This window comes from Fistularia commersonii, chromosome 8 (genome assembly GCF_037954325.1).
Source record: "Fistularia commersonii isolate RoL2024-O1a breed Wild chromosome 8, RoL_Fcom_v1.0, whole genome shotgun sequence".
Classification (NCBI taxonomy): Eukaryota; Metazoa; Chordata; class Actinopteri; order Syngnathiformes; family Fistulariidae; genus Fistularia; species Fistularia commersonii.
Genome location: NC_141291.1, coordinates 7,266,690 through 7,281,163, shown reverse-complemented (window position 1 = coordinate 7,281,163; position 14,474 = coordinate 7,266,690). Strand labels below are relative to the sequence as shown.

At 44.2% G+C, this 14,474-nt stretch overlaps 1 protein-coding gene and 1 long non-coding RNA gene across 4 annotated transcripts in view; one reads left to right on the top strand and one right to left on the bottom strand.

The window, feature by feature from the left end:
* The window catches only part of LOC147231778 (uncharacterized), a 34,149-nt gene extending 25,796 nt beyond the window's left edge, over positions 1 to 8,353 (bottom strand). For 2 of the 3 annotated variants that reach the window (XR_015106496.1, XR_015106494.1), the window contains exons 1-4: positions 8,277 to 8,353; positions 7,630 to 7,703; positions 6,323 to 6,409; positions 4,159 to 4,268 (exon numbers count right to left, since the gene is read on the bottom strand). This is a non-coding gene — a long non-coding RNA (uncharacterized LOC147231778). Of the gene's footprint in view, positions 1 to 4,158; positions 4,269 to 6,322; positions 6,410 to 6,499; positions 6,543 to 6,640; positions 6,704 to 7,629; positions 7,704 to 8,276 lie in introns of those variants that run through there. The other variant, XR_015106495.1, reaches the window with a different exon arrangement.
* A 120-nt stretch (positions 8,354 to 8,473) lies between these two features.
* rdh12l (retinol dehydrogenase 12, like) lies at positions 8,474 to 14,135 on the top strand. Its single transcript, XM_086150841.1, has 7 exons — positions 8,474 to 8,612; positions 8,845 to 8,960; positions 9,732 to 9,887; positions 10,135 to 10,239; positions 11,797 to 12,006; positions 12,768 to 12,960; positions 13,056 to 14,135. Exons 1-7 carry the CDS (start codon positions 8,599 to 8,601, stop codon positions 13,156 to 13,158), a joined length of 897 nt encoding a protein of 298 aa, XP_086006967.1. The 5' UTR covers positions 8,474 to 8,598; the 3' UTR covers positions 13,159 to 14,135.
* Positions 14,136 to 14,474: the final 339 nt, after the last annotated feature.

Genomic DNA, 14,474 nt, shown 5'->3' with positions numbered 1-14,474 from the left:
AGCCGCCATTTACACCCTCGGGCCGCAAACACACAACCACCAGATGTGGGACCTCCGCATATTAATGCATGAGAGCCGCCGATGCGGTCGGCAAGGAAAACAAAAGACCTGACTCAAACGCAAACAATCATCTCTCTTCCGTCCCCCGAGCCGACACCGATATCACACATCGGCCGTTGTGATCGAGGCAAATGTCCGAGGGGCCGGGGCTCCCGGGGACCCGGTGCACCGAGTGGCCGATGAGGAGGGACGAGTTCTTCGTCTGCGCCTGTAATTTAACCCCACGATTATGTAAAAGCGGCGTTCCCGATCCAGTTGTCCACTGAATGATCGGGACTGTGTGTGTTTTGTCTCACCCGCGAGAGGCCAGCTGGCCGGGGTGGAGGATGGAGGGGGGAGGACAGAGAAGGTCAGGGTTTTTTCTGGAGCGATGAGGTCAGGGGGGCTTCAGCTACGGCCCTTGTTCCATGCCGTCCATCCATCCTGGAGCACAAACATGCTCAGAATTCTGCGTTCTGCACCCATCACCACTTTCTCCACGCCCTCTGAATTAACTTTCTGCTGAAGGAACAGGCTAGCCAATGTGTTGCAGGCCTATATCATGTCATACTAATGATAGATGAATAAAATAAAGACACAAAAATTTAATTACAGCATTAAACCACTCGCTTTTCAGATTATTCGCCGCTCGCTTAGTTACTGTGGCGATCAGAGCCCAACACACTCTGCATGCCATGATCGTCCATGTTAGTCTATAAGTGTGGACGAGAGGGTGAATGGTTGTGATTGGCATTTATTGCCATGTTATTTAAATTTTTATGATGTGCACCTCTGAGATGTTTCTAGCCTCGGAGCCTTCCCAGCCTGCGGACCGTCACATCAGAAACCCAGGGACGGAGGAGCTGATTGACAGCAGGTCCATGAATGACTCGGTGTCCCACATTCCTTCAGCCTGTTCCCACTTAGCTGTGAAAGTCTGTCCTGGGACCAGAATGAAGCTCCAAGAGGTTTGAGCCATGAAGGTATCAGATGTCTGTTCAATATGAGGAGCCACTTTAGCTACAGCGAATAGCAGCTGCTTGCAGGGCAGCAGGACACACCGTGTTCTTCTCCTGACTGTGGCCTCACACACACACACACACACACCTACACTGTTACATCCTCTCCTCCGGGAAATCATTTTGTTGAGTGAGCAAACAAAATGAAAAAGATGTAGGAGTGTTTTGTCTGTGGGAAGTGGTGACTTTTTTTGGAGACATTAATTCATTCATTATCCACTCTGCTAATCCTGCACTCAGGGCTGCGGGAGGACAAATAAACATTCACTCGGTCATCATCTACAGACATATAACTATTCACTCACTCATCAACAAGTCTGTCAGAGTAAGACCATTCTCATGTGTCATAGAAACATACGCGATTCACTCTGTCGTCATACATGGACACATATCATTCACCCACAAATCCTGCATGTTTTTGCAGAGCCCGCCCAGATTCGAACCAGGAACCTGCGTTATATGATTCAAATCTATTGAGAAAAAAGCCCTCTTGTAGGAATCAAGATTTTTCTCAGGCGTCTTCACCGTCCTCTTCTCCTCCGCCTCTCCGTTTGGTTACTGCCCTCCCCAAACCCTGGAGAGCGTCTCCTCCGAGTCTCCAACCGGCGGTTTCCACTGGCACAGCCGAACAGCGCTCTGGCACCAAGGAAAGGCCTAGTCATCTGGGCCGCGGCCTGCGCCGGGGAGGCTCCTGTTTTATTTACCCTGGCGCGGGACCCGGTCCGGTGATGTTGGGGAAAAATTACATGCTTTCTGTAGCAACCGGACGGTAAAACGCAGGGATTACGCACACACAGATACACAAATGGGCTTCTAATTAAAGAGTCAGCGTAGAGCAGACCAACGGGCGAAAACGCTGCGAAAGACGCATTCAAATCCAGGACAAAAGGACGCCTCCTCGGCCCTGGAGATCTCTGAGAACAGCCTGCTGTCCTCCAAAAAATCCCGAACCCTCAACAAATCTATTATTAGTATGGTTATTTTTAAATCTATGTCCAAATAAACTTCCTCCTTGCATGTAAACCAACAAAGCTAGATATATCCACAAGTAAAACAAGCGCAAAGATACAAATGGCTCAAAACACCGTTGTTGTGTAAGTAAACGCAATGAATATCCGACAGCACGGCTCCTGCAGCGTTGCAAGCAAGGCAAAAGGCGGAACGGGGAATAAAAACCCGCTCAACTTTGCCACGTGTGCCTGGCCGGTGCTGCCGGGCTGGCTCCTGCTCACCAGTGACCCTTCTTTTCCCATCCCCGGTTAAAGCCGCAAATTCTCGGAAAGCCCGACCTCAAATGCTCCCTTTGTGGAGGACAAATAAGCCGGGAAAATAAATACATTCGCTGTCATCCCCGCCGCCCGAGACGTGCCTTTTTGAATTCCTCTCAAACCGACAGTGGAATTCGCCACCTTCTTAATTTATTACTGACAGGGCATTTCCAACTGGATAATAATAACAGTGCATGGCCAACATGAACTCCCCCACACATGCATTTATTTACCAATACATATACCACCATATCCAAACAGCACATTTTTGGACACCGAGGCCCGTAATTGACAGGCATCAGAGGAAACCCTGGAAAGGTCACGAGTGCATCGCATGGATCAAATGCTACGAGCCCTGTCATTTTACGTCAGCGAGCGCAGCCGACGCGCCAGCTGCTCGGCTGCTGAGAAGTGGAGTGTGATTCACTTGGCACCGAGCCGGAGGAGCCCGGCCCCCTCGGGCTAACCGGGGACAACGGTGCCGAAGCTGACGTCCTCTGAGATCATCCTGTCATAGGCGACAAGCACGGGCAAGTCTGGCAAAGCTCACATCTTCGATTTTATTTATAAAACCGGGTTGCGTAAAAGTAGTATATCTAAAAAAAATGACAAGGAGTGCCAGGAGATGAGAGGGGACTGTATTAAGATAGCACATTCTCATCTCTACTCCAAGACAGAAATAGGACAGAGGAAATGTTTGGTCACAGTGGGAAAATCTCAAGTTTCAAACACTTTGATGCACAATATGCTTATTGCTCTCTCTCAATCAAATCTCATGCAACTTGCACTCAAAATACACACTATGTTATGTTATGTTATGTTATGTTATGTTATGTTATGTTATGTTATCTTATCTAATCTTATCTTATCTTATCTTATGCGTTATGTCATGCTGTGCAAGGCTAGGCTATGTTATTTAATGTTCATTTCTGTTCTTATGTTATGCTAAGCTATGTTGTTATGTAATGTAATACTATACTATGTTAAGCTATGCTAGGATAGCTCTGCTATGCTATTTTATGCTATGCTATGTTATATTGTTATTTTATGGTGTGGGCAGTACGGTGGTGCAGTGGTTAGCACGAAGGACCCTGGTTCCTTCGGGTTCTCCGGTTTCCTCCCAAAGTCCATAAACATGCAGCAGGTTAATTGGAAAAAAAAAAAAAAGGGAAAATTGTCTCTATATATGGCCCTGCGATTGACTGGTGACCAATTCAGGATTAACCCCGCCTCTCGCACGATGACAGCTGGGTTAGACTCCAGCATCCCCTGCAACCTTGGAGCGGCAGTTAATGGATGGATGTTATGCTATGCTGTCATTTTTCGTCATTATGCTATGTTATTTCTATACCTTACATTACATTTCGTTACATTACGTAACGTAGAATGTGTTTTTTCGATAATAATAAATGTGTTCTCGACTTTCCCTCCAGACAAAAAGTGTGAATGACTGACCTTTGTTATCAGGTGGCCCTTTGCGCAAACGGCCTGATTATGACGGCGTTCACTGCTGCCATATCTGCTTATGCCTGCAAACTTTGGATGCCACACTGTTTGCACCGCGGACGCAGCAACAAGTATACGTGCAGGAAACAACAGTCTCCAAGGCTGGCTAAAACGTCACATGCCCAATCTGTACATTTTTTTTTATAGCAAATTAACCTTTGGCCTTATGATGACATACATGTCATATGGTAGCTATAAAAAAAACAGCCCCCCCCCTCGCCAGAAGGACCACGCTCACTTATTGACTCCTGGGCTTGCTCTATAAATAGAAACGAAGTGTCTGTTTCCCGCCGCTGCGAGCAAAGCTCCAGCAAGAGTCTGCTCACCTTCACAGTCATTAATCGCTGCTGCAGCCCGAGGCGCTTTAACGGGCGTCTCTGAAGGACACCGGCGGACACACAGCGGGGCCCTCGGTGCAGCGTTTGCTGAGCAGGGCCTGTCAGGGGAGACACGAAGGTTTGGTTGTTAGGAAACAGAGATGAGGATTAAAGAGCAGACAAGAAGGGAGTAAATTATGAGCAGCGGATAATCATGTTATCATTTGAGGCAAACGTGTGTGCTGCACACAGCAGACAAAGGACAAATTCATTTATAAATGTATAACATATTGATGGCTGGAATGCAAAACCTCTCATCTGACAAAAAACACTTTTTTCAGGAAATGAAAAAAACTTTTCATTTGATTATGGTATGGTCTCTGTTAAAGATATTCAAGAATATTCTATTGTTCACAGACTATATTTCTATGTTACAATTTGAAAATACATAACATGTAATATTACCACTGACAATGCAGATAAGTGTTTTTTTTCCTAATTTTTTCTGCTTCATCGAGCCCATAGGAGTTTTGTCATGTGACATTTATGTCAAAAGAAAGGGCAGGATTATCTTGCAGATAGACTGAAAATGTGGAGCCATCCCATTTCTCACCATTCAATGCAAAAACACAAAATCGAAAAATTTGCAGATAGGAGGTTTGCATTCCAGCCATTGATATGGCTTCTTCAAATTGTATATTTTCTCTTTGATATTAAGTGGTTTTATTCAATGCATTGAATAAAACATTAAATTTAAACAAATGTTGTCAATACCATCCCTGAAAACCTCTTCTCTCAGACACATGGCAGGTCAATAATTTTCTTCTTCCTTACATTTTACCATCCCATAGTGGTTAACTCAGTAAGTAAACAAAAATCAGTATATACATGACAAACAAAGAATTCTTTAATTTGTTATCCATTTTAGCCCCCACATTCATTCATCCGTTCATTGGTTCAAACTCCAGGACACCCCTCTGCAGATCTTTCCCTGTGACTGCCAGCTGTTGCGTACACAAACTCTGTTTTGTTTATCGCCGAAACACCTCGGTCATTTCATGAAGGTGGAGAGCACAGACATTAGCCTTTTGGATTTATTCATCATGGCTAAAAAAGACCCCTCTGAGAAGCCGCCATTTTCCCAGGATTTTTTTTTTTTTTTATCTCTGAGGAAAAGGGAAAACGGGTGAGGAAAATGGATGGAGACCAATTATGGCATGATCAGATCTGCAGAGTTAAATGTTGCAGTGTGCGTCGCTGTGGAGAGATGAAGGGGTCTTTCATCTGATGTGTGTACATCGAGACCCTGCTTGAAAACACCACTATTATGAAACTATAGATGGTTATCTCGTGGAAATGGTGCAGCCAAAAAAAAAGTCATTAGGGTTCAACAATTACACTGACGTTGAGAAACTGAAGGCGCGAAAGGCAGCCGGTTTATGTTATGTAATGAGTCGACGGGCTAAGGGAGGAAGGCGGGAGCTGCGTTTATTACCTCCCTCACTTTCTAAACACCCAAACTTTTGTAAATGAAAGCTCACTGTGCAAACAGTGTGCAAACGTCTGGATTTGAGTGCATACGTGTGTGTGTCTATAAGTATGCACTCATACCTAGGCAGTTGGGGGACATGACCTTCAGAGATATTGTTATAATATAAACATTAGGGCAACTCGTTCTGCCGGCTACATGCTAACCGCTGTTAAAGGGCAAGTGATTTTATTTGCAAACAACTGTTCTGATTTACCGCCACGTTCAGCGACGCACTTCAAAATGCCGTAATTCTGTCATCTTTCTTCTGTCAACATTTCTGTCAAGCTTTCCATCATGTTTTGGAAAACCACGGATGTACTTTGGCATGGTGACTGTTTAATCATCAACCGCACTAAATTTGGAATTGATCGGCAGGTGCCCGTATCTCGTAAAATTTTATATCTGTTTAGTTCAGTTTACAATTTACACGGGGGGGGGTAGAAGATTGGTGTGAAGTGGAATTTTTTCAACTCGCGATCCAAGCAAAACATAACTCTTCCAGTAGTCATGTACGCCGCACACTGCAGGGGCAGAGGGTCTGCCTGCTCAATTGTGGAAATATCTTGCAAAATGGGAGTTTTCGGAACCAAGCAGCAAATGTTCTGCAATGACATGAGGCAGCAAAGAGCCAGTGATACCGACCGTGCATCCGGGTCAGGGCTCGGTAACAGTGGCCTCATGACGTCGACTCAGGCGCCTCCTCTCTCCGGTGACACTCTCCAGTGGCTCCTGAGGGATCAGAAAACTGTTCAAGCCAAGATATATATTCCCTTCCCCTTTCCAGTTGAGCATTCTCAGACGGCACAGCGGTATCTTTACCCCATGAGGTGTTCTCCAAAGCCTTCAAATGTACGGTGACATGCTGGGAGGTTTTTCATAATTATAAATAATGTCAATGTAAACCGGGAACTGTGCACCGCTGACTGGCTTTGTGTCTCCCAGCAACTTGGCCAGACTCACAGTATTGTGGTCAGCACACAGGGATGGTAGACAGTGCTACTTCCTCATCCAGGACGAGCTATTCTCCTCCACCGCCCTCCTTGTTTGTGTTTATTTCCTTGCTGTATCAAATTAGAATCTGCATCCTTTTTCTCCCCACCTGCCAAAGCAATGCTAATAGTCCTATAATAGAAAATGGATTGTTCTCATAGTTTATTCAGTGCATCCTTTTGCCACCCCATTGTCTCTTGCTCCTGGGAAGCCGCTAATGCGGCGCCAGCAAAAAAGGTTAGATAAACAGTTCTGTCCACGGGTTTGCAATCACTGGCAACAAACAGATGAGTAACAACAAACAAGAAAACAGATATTTGTGTCACAGGGAGAGAAATGATAGCAAAGGCAATGCAATCTTTTCTTATCTACCATTCATTTAATCATTGAGTGATACTGTTTGTTTTATTAGTTTACACAGAGCTATTGTCTCACAGCACAGTTGTTGAGACAGTCTACCCTCTCCATAAAAAACACTATTATTCATTATGGAAAATATGTATCACTTGCATCCAATTCCTATCTGCCATTGTTTGTGACATAAAAGACAAATGGATAATCATAAAGAATGTATTCAACCTTCACCTGCTGTTTATTAATTGGTGGACAATTACAGTAATCCACACTTACATGTAGAAATACCATTCCTTTATCATAAGCTATATACTGCTCCCCTGCATATATGCATGCAACTACAGTCACTACACACTCATGCTCTCCTTTGCTGACTGATTGAGAAAAGAAAGAGGAAGGAAATGTTTGCTGACTAACAATCAGCTGATGATCAGCACTATGTTTCCTGCCCTAATGACCCTCAGTCCACACGGCCCCTCCGTCTGCTCCAATGAATGAGCCATTCATAGTATTCAGGTGAGCACTAGGATTTATTCCATTCCCCTATAAATTATTTGCCTGAGTCTCAGCCAATAGCGGACGACAAGATTTACCCAGATACCAACCTGTTCATTTGTCAAGAGACGCAACAGGGGGGGCTGCCGGTGGATCCAGACCGTAGATGATGAAAGGCTGCCATCTGCTGGATTGTGGTGCAAACACAGTTAACAATAAGCAGAGCTCATTTATCAATTATTGAGTGGAAAAAATTGGTATTGTGACTATTGGGGGGGATACTTGTATTATCATAGATACAATACAATAATAATTTGAGATCATGTTGATATAGTGTATCATATTAACACATTTACAATGGTTCTGTAAAATTTCTTAAAGCTGACATATAAAAGATAAGGCCGTGTGTTTGCTATTTCACATTCAAGATAAAGTGGTTGTCCGTATTCTCAATTAGATTTTGAACAGATTAAAAAACAAAATCAATAGCCCATAATGTGGGTAACCTCTAAATTGGAAGCGTCGCATTACATCTAAAATATATAAAATAAATAACCATGTGAAGCCCAACATTGTTTTGTGTTATTTGAATAAACAACTTCACGATTAACGTGATTAATTGATTTTTCCAACTGTTCCCGTCAGCCTGTAGTTTTCCTCTGTCTCCAGAGGCGTCAGCCTAAAGGTCCGAAACTCAAACATATCCTCAAATACTCTATGTAAAGTTTCCTTTCGGATGTTTCCGTATTTACTTGACCTTTCGCACAGTGCTGGAAGTAAAATCGTGAGTAAACAGAGCAGTTTCTTCCGGCAATGTTGACAAACAGCACTTCCTGTAGAAGTTTCCTGGAGGCGGGATCACACGCCCAATTCAGCCAATCACCGTCTCCCAAATGCAAATTGCTGCCACCGATTGGCTAAAATTACCCTGATCCACATAACGCAAGTCGCCACTTCCGCGTCGCCGGTTTAAAGCCAACTGTGACGCGTGTGTTTAGGGACCTGTTGAACTACAGATTCAAGTTTTTCAGGATTTGAGATTTTAAAACAGACAGCCGGGTAGCTTTTGGAGAGGCGAGATGCAGACCATAAGGTGAGCATGCTTTTCAAAGAGTTTCATGATACAAATGTCACTTACATTGTTCTTTGTGATAACTTAAACGCCAGTATTATGAAAACAAATAACATGTCAAACTTTTTGACTGCTAGCTAGTCGAGTTTATCAACACTACTGATTGAGGCAGCCATGGCCGTTTCATCAGTTTTCTCTGTATCACACCCAAATGTCGGTTAAGTAATCTGGACTGGTTTCTCAACACCACCAGGAATTTCTTCCGGACTCCCTGGTCCTCCACCGAGAAGCTTGAGGGCAAAACCGTGGTAATCACTGGCGCTAACACCGGCATCGGCAAGGAGACAGCCTCGGACTTGGCCAAGAGGGGTGAGGCCTGCTGTCTCCAAGCTTTTTTAGCTGTGTCATGATTACACAAAATTCTTTCCTACACATACACTACTGCATTGTTTGTCCTCTGTGGGTGTGTTTGATTTCATAAGCACACTTTGTGCAACTCCACTGTCTTGAGAACCACGCAACACCACCACTGTGTCATGTAGGTTTTGAATGCACACACTCACTGACATTCAGTGTAAGTCTATCAGCACACAAATCGGTGCCTTCAGGTGAATCAGAACAATGTCAACATTTAGTCTCAATCAGAGCTGAAGGAGCTGGATTGCAATAATACCGCTATAATAACGTTGCGAAAAAGAGTTTGGAATCCTCAAAAGCTCTTCAAAGAAAAAAGAAGAAGAAATACACTTCTGAATATTCATGTTCTGCTTGCACCGACGGTTTACCAGTCAGGTTAGTCCACACACTCTACATTTGCACTTTAAATTAGCACAGTGCAAAATTGCAGAGTTTCCGCTGCATCTTTCCCTCACTGCGTTTTATTGTGCTGTCATGTATGATTGTATTTTTTCCTTGTCGTACTATCTGACTAGATCTGACTATCTTCATTATGTTTCTTTGCTGAGCATAGAACAATAAACACTTTGAATCGTGGAATTCACAAACGTCTCCATCATCACTGACATTTTCGCCCTGAAATGTGCAGGAACACCGTGTTGTCATAAGGGGTTGCTCTTCACCAGGTTATAACATGTATCTGTGTTTCCGCATTGCTGATGCTTCATATATGGTTCCCTTCAGGAGCAAAGGTCATCATGGCGTGCAGAGACATGGAGAAAGCTCAGGCTGCGGTGCAGGAAGTCATCGAATACTCAGGCAACGAGAACGTCATTTGCATGAAGCTAGACTTGGCAGACACCAAGTCAATCAGGGAGTTTGCTGAAGCCATCAATAAAGGTATTTTATTCTCAGGAAGATGATCCCATCACATGCTTGACAGCAGAGATTCACACAGAGATGAGTTCAAAAGTTGTTGTCCAAAGCATTTGAGCTTCACAGGAACGTGACTTGATGAGCAGCCCCCTCTGAAGCTGACGGACAGGCCGCTAGCCCGGCCCAATCTGTCAACAACACTGCAATTTAGTAATATCTTTTCAGTCGAAAGTGATCATAGTCCTTGACTCTATCCACGGTCTTTTTGCAGGAGAAGCAAAACTCAACATCCTTATCAACAACGCCGGTGTGATGGTGTGTCCCTACGGGAAAACGGCAGACGGCTTTGAGATGCAGATTGGTGTCAATCACATGGGTAAATACATCCATCCAGTTTCTGCTGAGGAAACACCGTCCTCTGCTGCCACAGCCGTTCATTACAGATTACTGGACATCGTGATGCTCTACTAATAAGCTGACTACACACCTCTACCTGCTCTGTTTTCAAAGAACAGTCACACAATTAAACACTCAGCGGATTAGACTTTAGCATTACTCACTTCCTGCAGGTAGTATCTGCTCAACCCAGGCACCCAGAGGTGTGTTCAGGGTTTGGGGGTTGAAATTAAAACATCCGTATATTTCCTTTTCCATGCTCTGTGCAGCTCTTCCATCCCCCATAGACTGTTCTACTTGTAGATAATGACAGAATATTCTTATTTTGGGAAAGAAAAGAAAAAAGAAAAAGGCGATGCAAATTTAAGTAATGAGGAAAAGTGGACTGATGGGTGATTCAAACAGTTCAGGTCTAAAATGTGAAAGTACTAAAAGGAAAAGACAGTTAGTGGTTGTTTTTTTTGAAAGTACAAAGGAAAGGAGATGTATGTATTAAATGTATAAACAAGAACTTGTTTAATGAAATTAAACAAGGACAGTCATAAATTAGACTAAAATGTCTTTGCCTTTAACAGTTTAAACACTCAGTTGCCTTCAAGGCTCCAGGTAATAGTTTTGCAGACTTGCTCCTTCATCATAACAGATTATTTCAGATCGATACTGATGTTAAATATTGATTTGTGTTTATTAAAGCTGGCCGTGATAGGGACAATAGTCTCTCCCCTCCTCTTCCTCCGGGAAGATAACACACACAGTTTATCTTATTGTTATCGGAACATTGTTTTCCACGACAAGGTTCGTTTGCAACTTGCCTGCTGTTTTGGAGGAGACGATGAGGACAAAGGTGTCAGGCGGAGTTTTATTAACCTGCCTCGTTTCCTGGTTTCCTCAAACCCCCTGCTGTTTAAAAATCATGCAGACTTCAGGAATGCATGGTCTCTTTTCATGTTATTTTAAACTGCGATGTCACGGCTGATGGATGAGTCTCAGCCAGAAGGAAAGAAAAAGATAGAAGACGGAGGTGAAGAGCAGCCATGTTGTCTGGTTTGGAGGCAGTGAGGAGGCAGAGGTGAAGATGAGGAGGTTCTCCTTAGGAAAAATAAGGACAGAGAGGATCAGGAATGAGTCCGTGAGAGCTTAAAGCTGATTTTATCTCCTGTTTTCTTTTCTTTCCCTCTTCAAAAAAAAAAAAAAAAAAAAAAAAAAATGTTGAACCACAAGATCAACCACAGGCCATTTCCAAGTTCATAGAGATTTTCTGTTGAAACATTGAATGCCTTGTTTTCCTCAAAGTCGCTTCATCTGAGAAACACAGCTGTTTTCTGTTATTTATTATTATTATTATTCAGTAAGTCTAATATCTACCCTCCCAGCTCCGGGGCCTGTTTTACCAAACATAAATTACTTAATATTCCTCTTTTAACTCCTGAGGTTCTCAAATCAAGATCAATCAAATTGACATTTAAAGCGTTTTAATGAATTTTGCTGTAGGTGTGAAGTCAAACTCCTGCCATGTTCCTCTGGCTTCCCCCTGCAGGCCATTTCCTCCTGACATACCTATTATTGGACCTGATAAAGAGGTCGGCGCCGGCCAGGGTGGTCAACGTGTCGTCCATGGCCCACGCCTGGGGCTCCATCAACCTGGAGGACATCAACAGCGAAAAGAGCTACGACAAGAGCAGAGCCTATGCTCAGAGCAAGCTGGCCAATGTTCTCTTCACCCGGTCTCTGGCCAAAAGGCTGGAAGGTGGGTGTTTAACCTTCACCTCTCCTCACAACCAACCCCACAACCAACCTGTGTGTAATGTTAGCACTGCACAGCGGCCATATCGTGAGCCGACTCCGGTCTCCTCAACCAAGGGAAGGAGATTTTAGACTTGTGAACTTGAAACCTCCGCCTAGCATGTGGAACAAATGTCCGATTTTCTGATATTTCTGCATCAGCTGCCTCAGCCAGACAAAAAACAACTAACGGTTACCCGTGTCTGCGGCACAAACACTGCTTATCTCAGACCTGGGCATTTTACGGCCCGCGGGCCACATCTGGCCCGTCTTGCTTTTTTTTATCCGGCCAACCAAACAGTTTTCATTGAATATCTTAATTAAGTATTTTCAATCAATACTGAATTTACAAACTCCTTATTTTTTCCTTTTGTTTAATTTTGCTGGTAAATAAGATGCCAAAAAAATTGTAATTTTTTTAAATTGCAATTTTCTTTTTGTTTAATTTACATGATGCCTAGTTGGCCCTTGCATAAAAAAAAGTTAAGAAATGCGGCCCGCCGGCCCTAAATATTTGCCCACCCCTGGCTCATCTGAGCCGATTCACCCTCTCATTCACGCGTCATATAGAGACATACGACTGTCCACCCACTCACAGCGACTGTCAGTTGTGAATGCCTTATTCTGGAGTGAGCAGAGGAACCCAGCCTGCCTCTGAGCTCCGCTCCTGCTTCCCCGTGTGTGTCAGTGGTTTCTCACCTTGCTGTTGAACGTGTCCCCCTGCAGGCAGCGGTGTGACGGCGTACTCCCTCCACCCCGGGGTGGTCCAGACTGATTTATGGCGGCACCTCAACGGCTTCCAGTCGCTCGTCATGAAGCTGGTCAGCCCGTTCACAAAAGATGCCACGCAAGGCGCCCAGACCACCATTTACTGCGCCGTGGAGCCGTCGCTGGAGAAGGAGAGCGGGGGATACTACAGGTTGGCTTCTCAAAAAAATACAAAGCACCTCACTTAGCAGCTCAAGGAGACATTCCAGCTTCAAGGTTGGTCAATCTGACTCGTGTCCTCCGCAGCGACTGCGCTGCGGCCAGGAGCTCGGAGGCCGGCAGGAACGAGGAGCTGGGACAGAAGCTGTGGGAGCTGAGCTGCCAGATGCTCTCCATCACGTGGGAGTGAAACCCTCCGGAGGCGTATCAAGGATGCGGACCGCCTGCCAGGCAGGGTCATTCTTCCCCCGCTGCCTGGGTTAGCTTTAGATACTTGTTTAGTACACTTGTGGTACCTATTTTTTTTTTATAAAAGCTGGAGTAAATATTTTAAACGTCGTCATTGTCTGCGCCCGGATGTTTCAATCTTGTGTTTTTGTGTTCTTCTCTTTGCAACCGCCACACCCGGTCCTACCAGCGATGCATCCTTGTTTTTTTTTTTTTTTAAAAACCCTTCCTCGCCGCCGAGCATGTTTTAACCACAGCAGGAAAAACCGAACAAGTGCCCATCGCGCACCAAGGAGCACTTTTTTTTAAATGTTCCAAGTATTTATGTTTACCTGCGTGTTCATTTTGTCATTGAGAATGTCAGCCACGCGGGAAAAAAAACATCACAAATAGATCTCTGTCTTGAGTTGACGTTTCTAGTCTTCCTAAATGTCTCCTTTTTTTCTGTGCAATCCCTAATCAGACTTACTCGCTAAGGTAATGTTACTTCATGTTACACGCCAGCAAATACCATTCAATTCCGCTTCAAAAGTGTCTTCCAATCGTCTGAATCGACTCCCCCTTATCTCGTCTCTATCAAACCCTTATCCAGGCCCGATGAAGCTCGTGAGTGCGTGGTCACAGTGTGACTGCAACCAGAGCGATAAAGACAGTAAAAGTGTGATAACATCCGAACCGCCCGCCATACTGACCGTTCATCACAACCTGAGCCCGTTCTGGGGGTCCAGAATCCTTGACGTGCTGTTACAATTTTCCAAATAAACTGGATGTGACCCGTAGTTGCCGGATGCTTGTCAATGCAAAGTGATTTGAACTGTTTCAAGTGGTAACCAGTTGAATAATGTACGTAAAATCAAATGGATCTGGAGTAGATGCTGGAGGTCTGTGACAGCATCTAAAGATTATTTATATCACCATTAAAAATGCCTATTCATTTTTTGTTCATTGCTTTTTTTGTGTGCAATTCTCCAACGCTTGCTTCTGTGCAGGACCTTGAGAATGCTGGGATGTAAATGGAGACACCATATTCTAACTTTGTAATATTAAAGTATGCCGGACAGTGAATTAAATCACTTTCTCATGAAGGTTGTGTGTGCTGCATCCGAGCAATAGCTGTTCTATATATTTCTATATCTCATTTAAAGGTTTGGTGAAACAGGACCTGCCGTGACCCCATCATTGAAAATCCTATTGATTTACTCATTAAACCCGATGTAATCATTTGCAAGGGAACCATAAACGTTTGCAGCGAAGTCATTCATCTCCATGGCCACGTAC

Bases quoted from the DNA above. Each gene is read 5' to 3' on its own strand.
- rdh12l (XM_086150841.1), top strand. The intron at 9,888-10,134 runs GTATTTTATTCT...GTCTTTTTGCAG, and splicing joins TGCTGAAGCCATCAATAAAG to GAGAAGCAAAACTCAACATC. The intron at 10,240-11,796 runs GTAAATACATCC...TTCCCCCTGCAG, and splicing joins GATTGGTGTCAATCACATGG to GCCATTTCCTCCTGACATAC.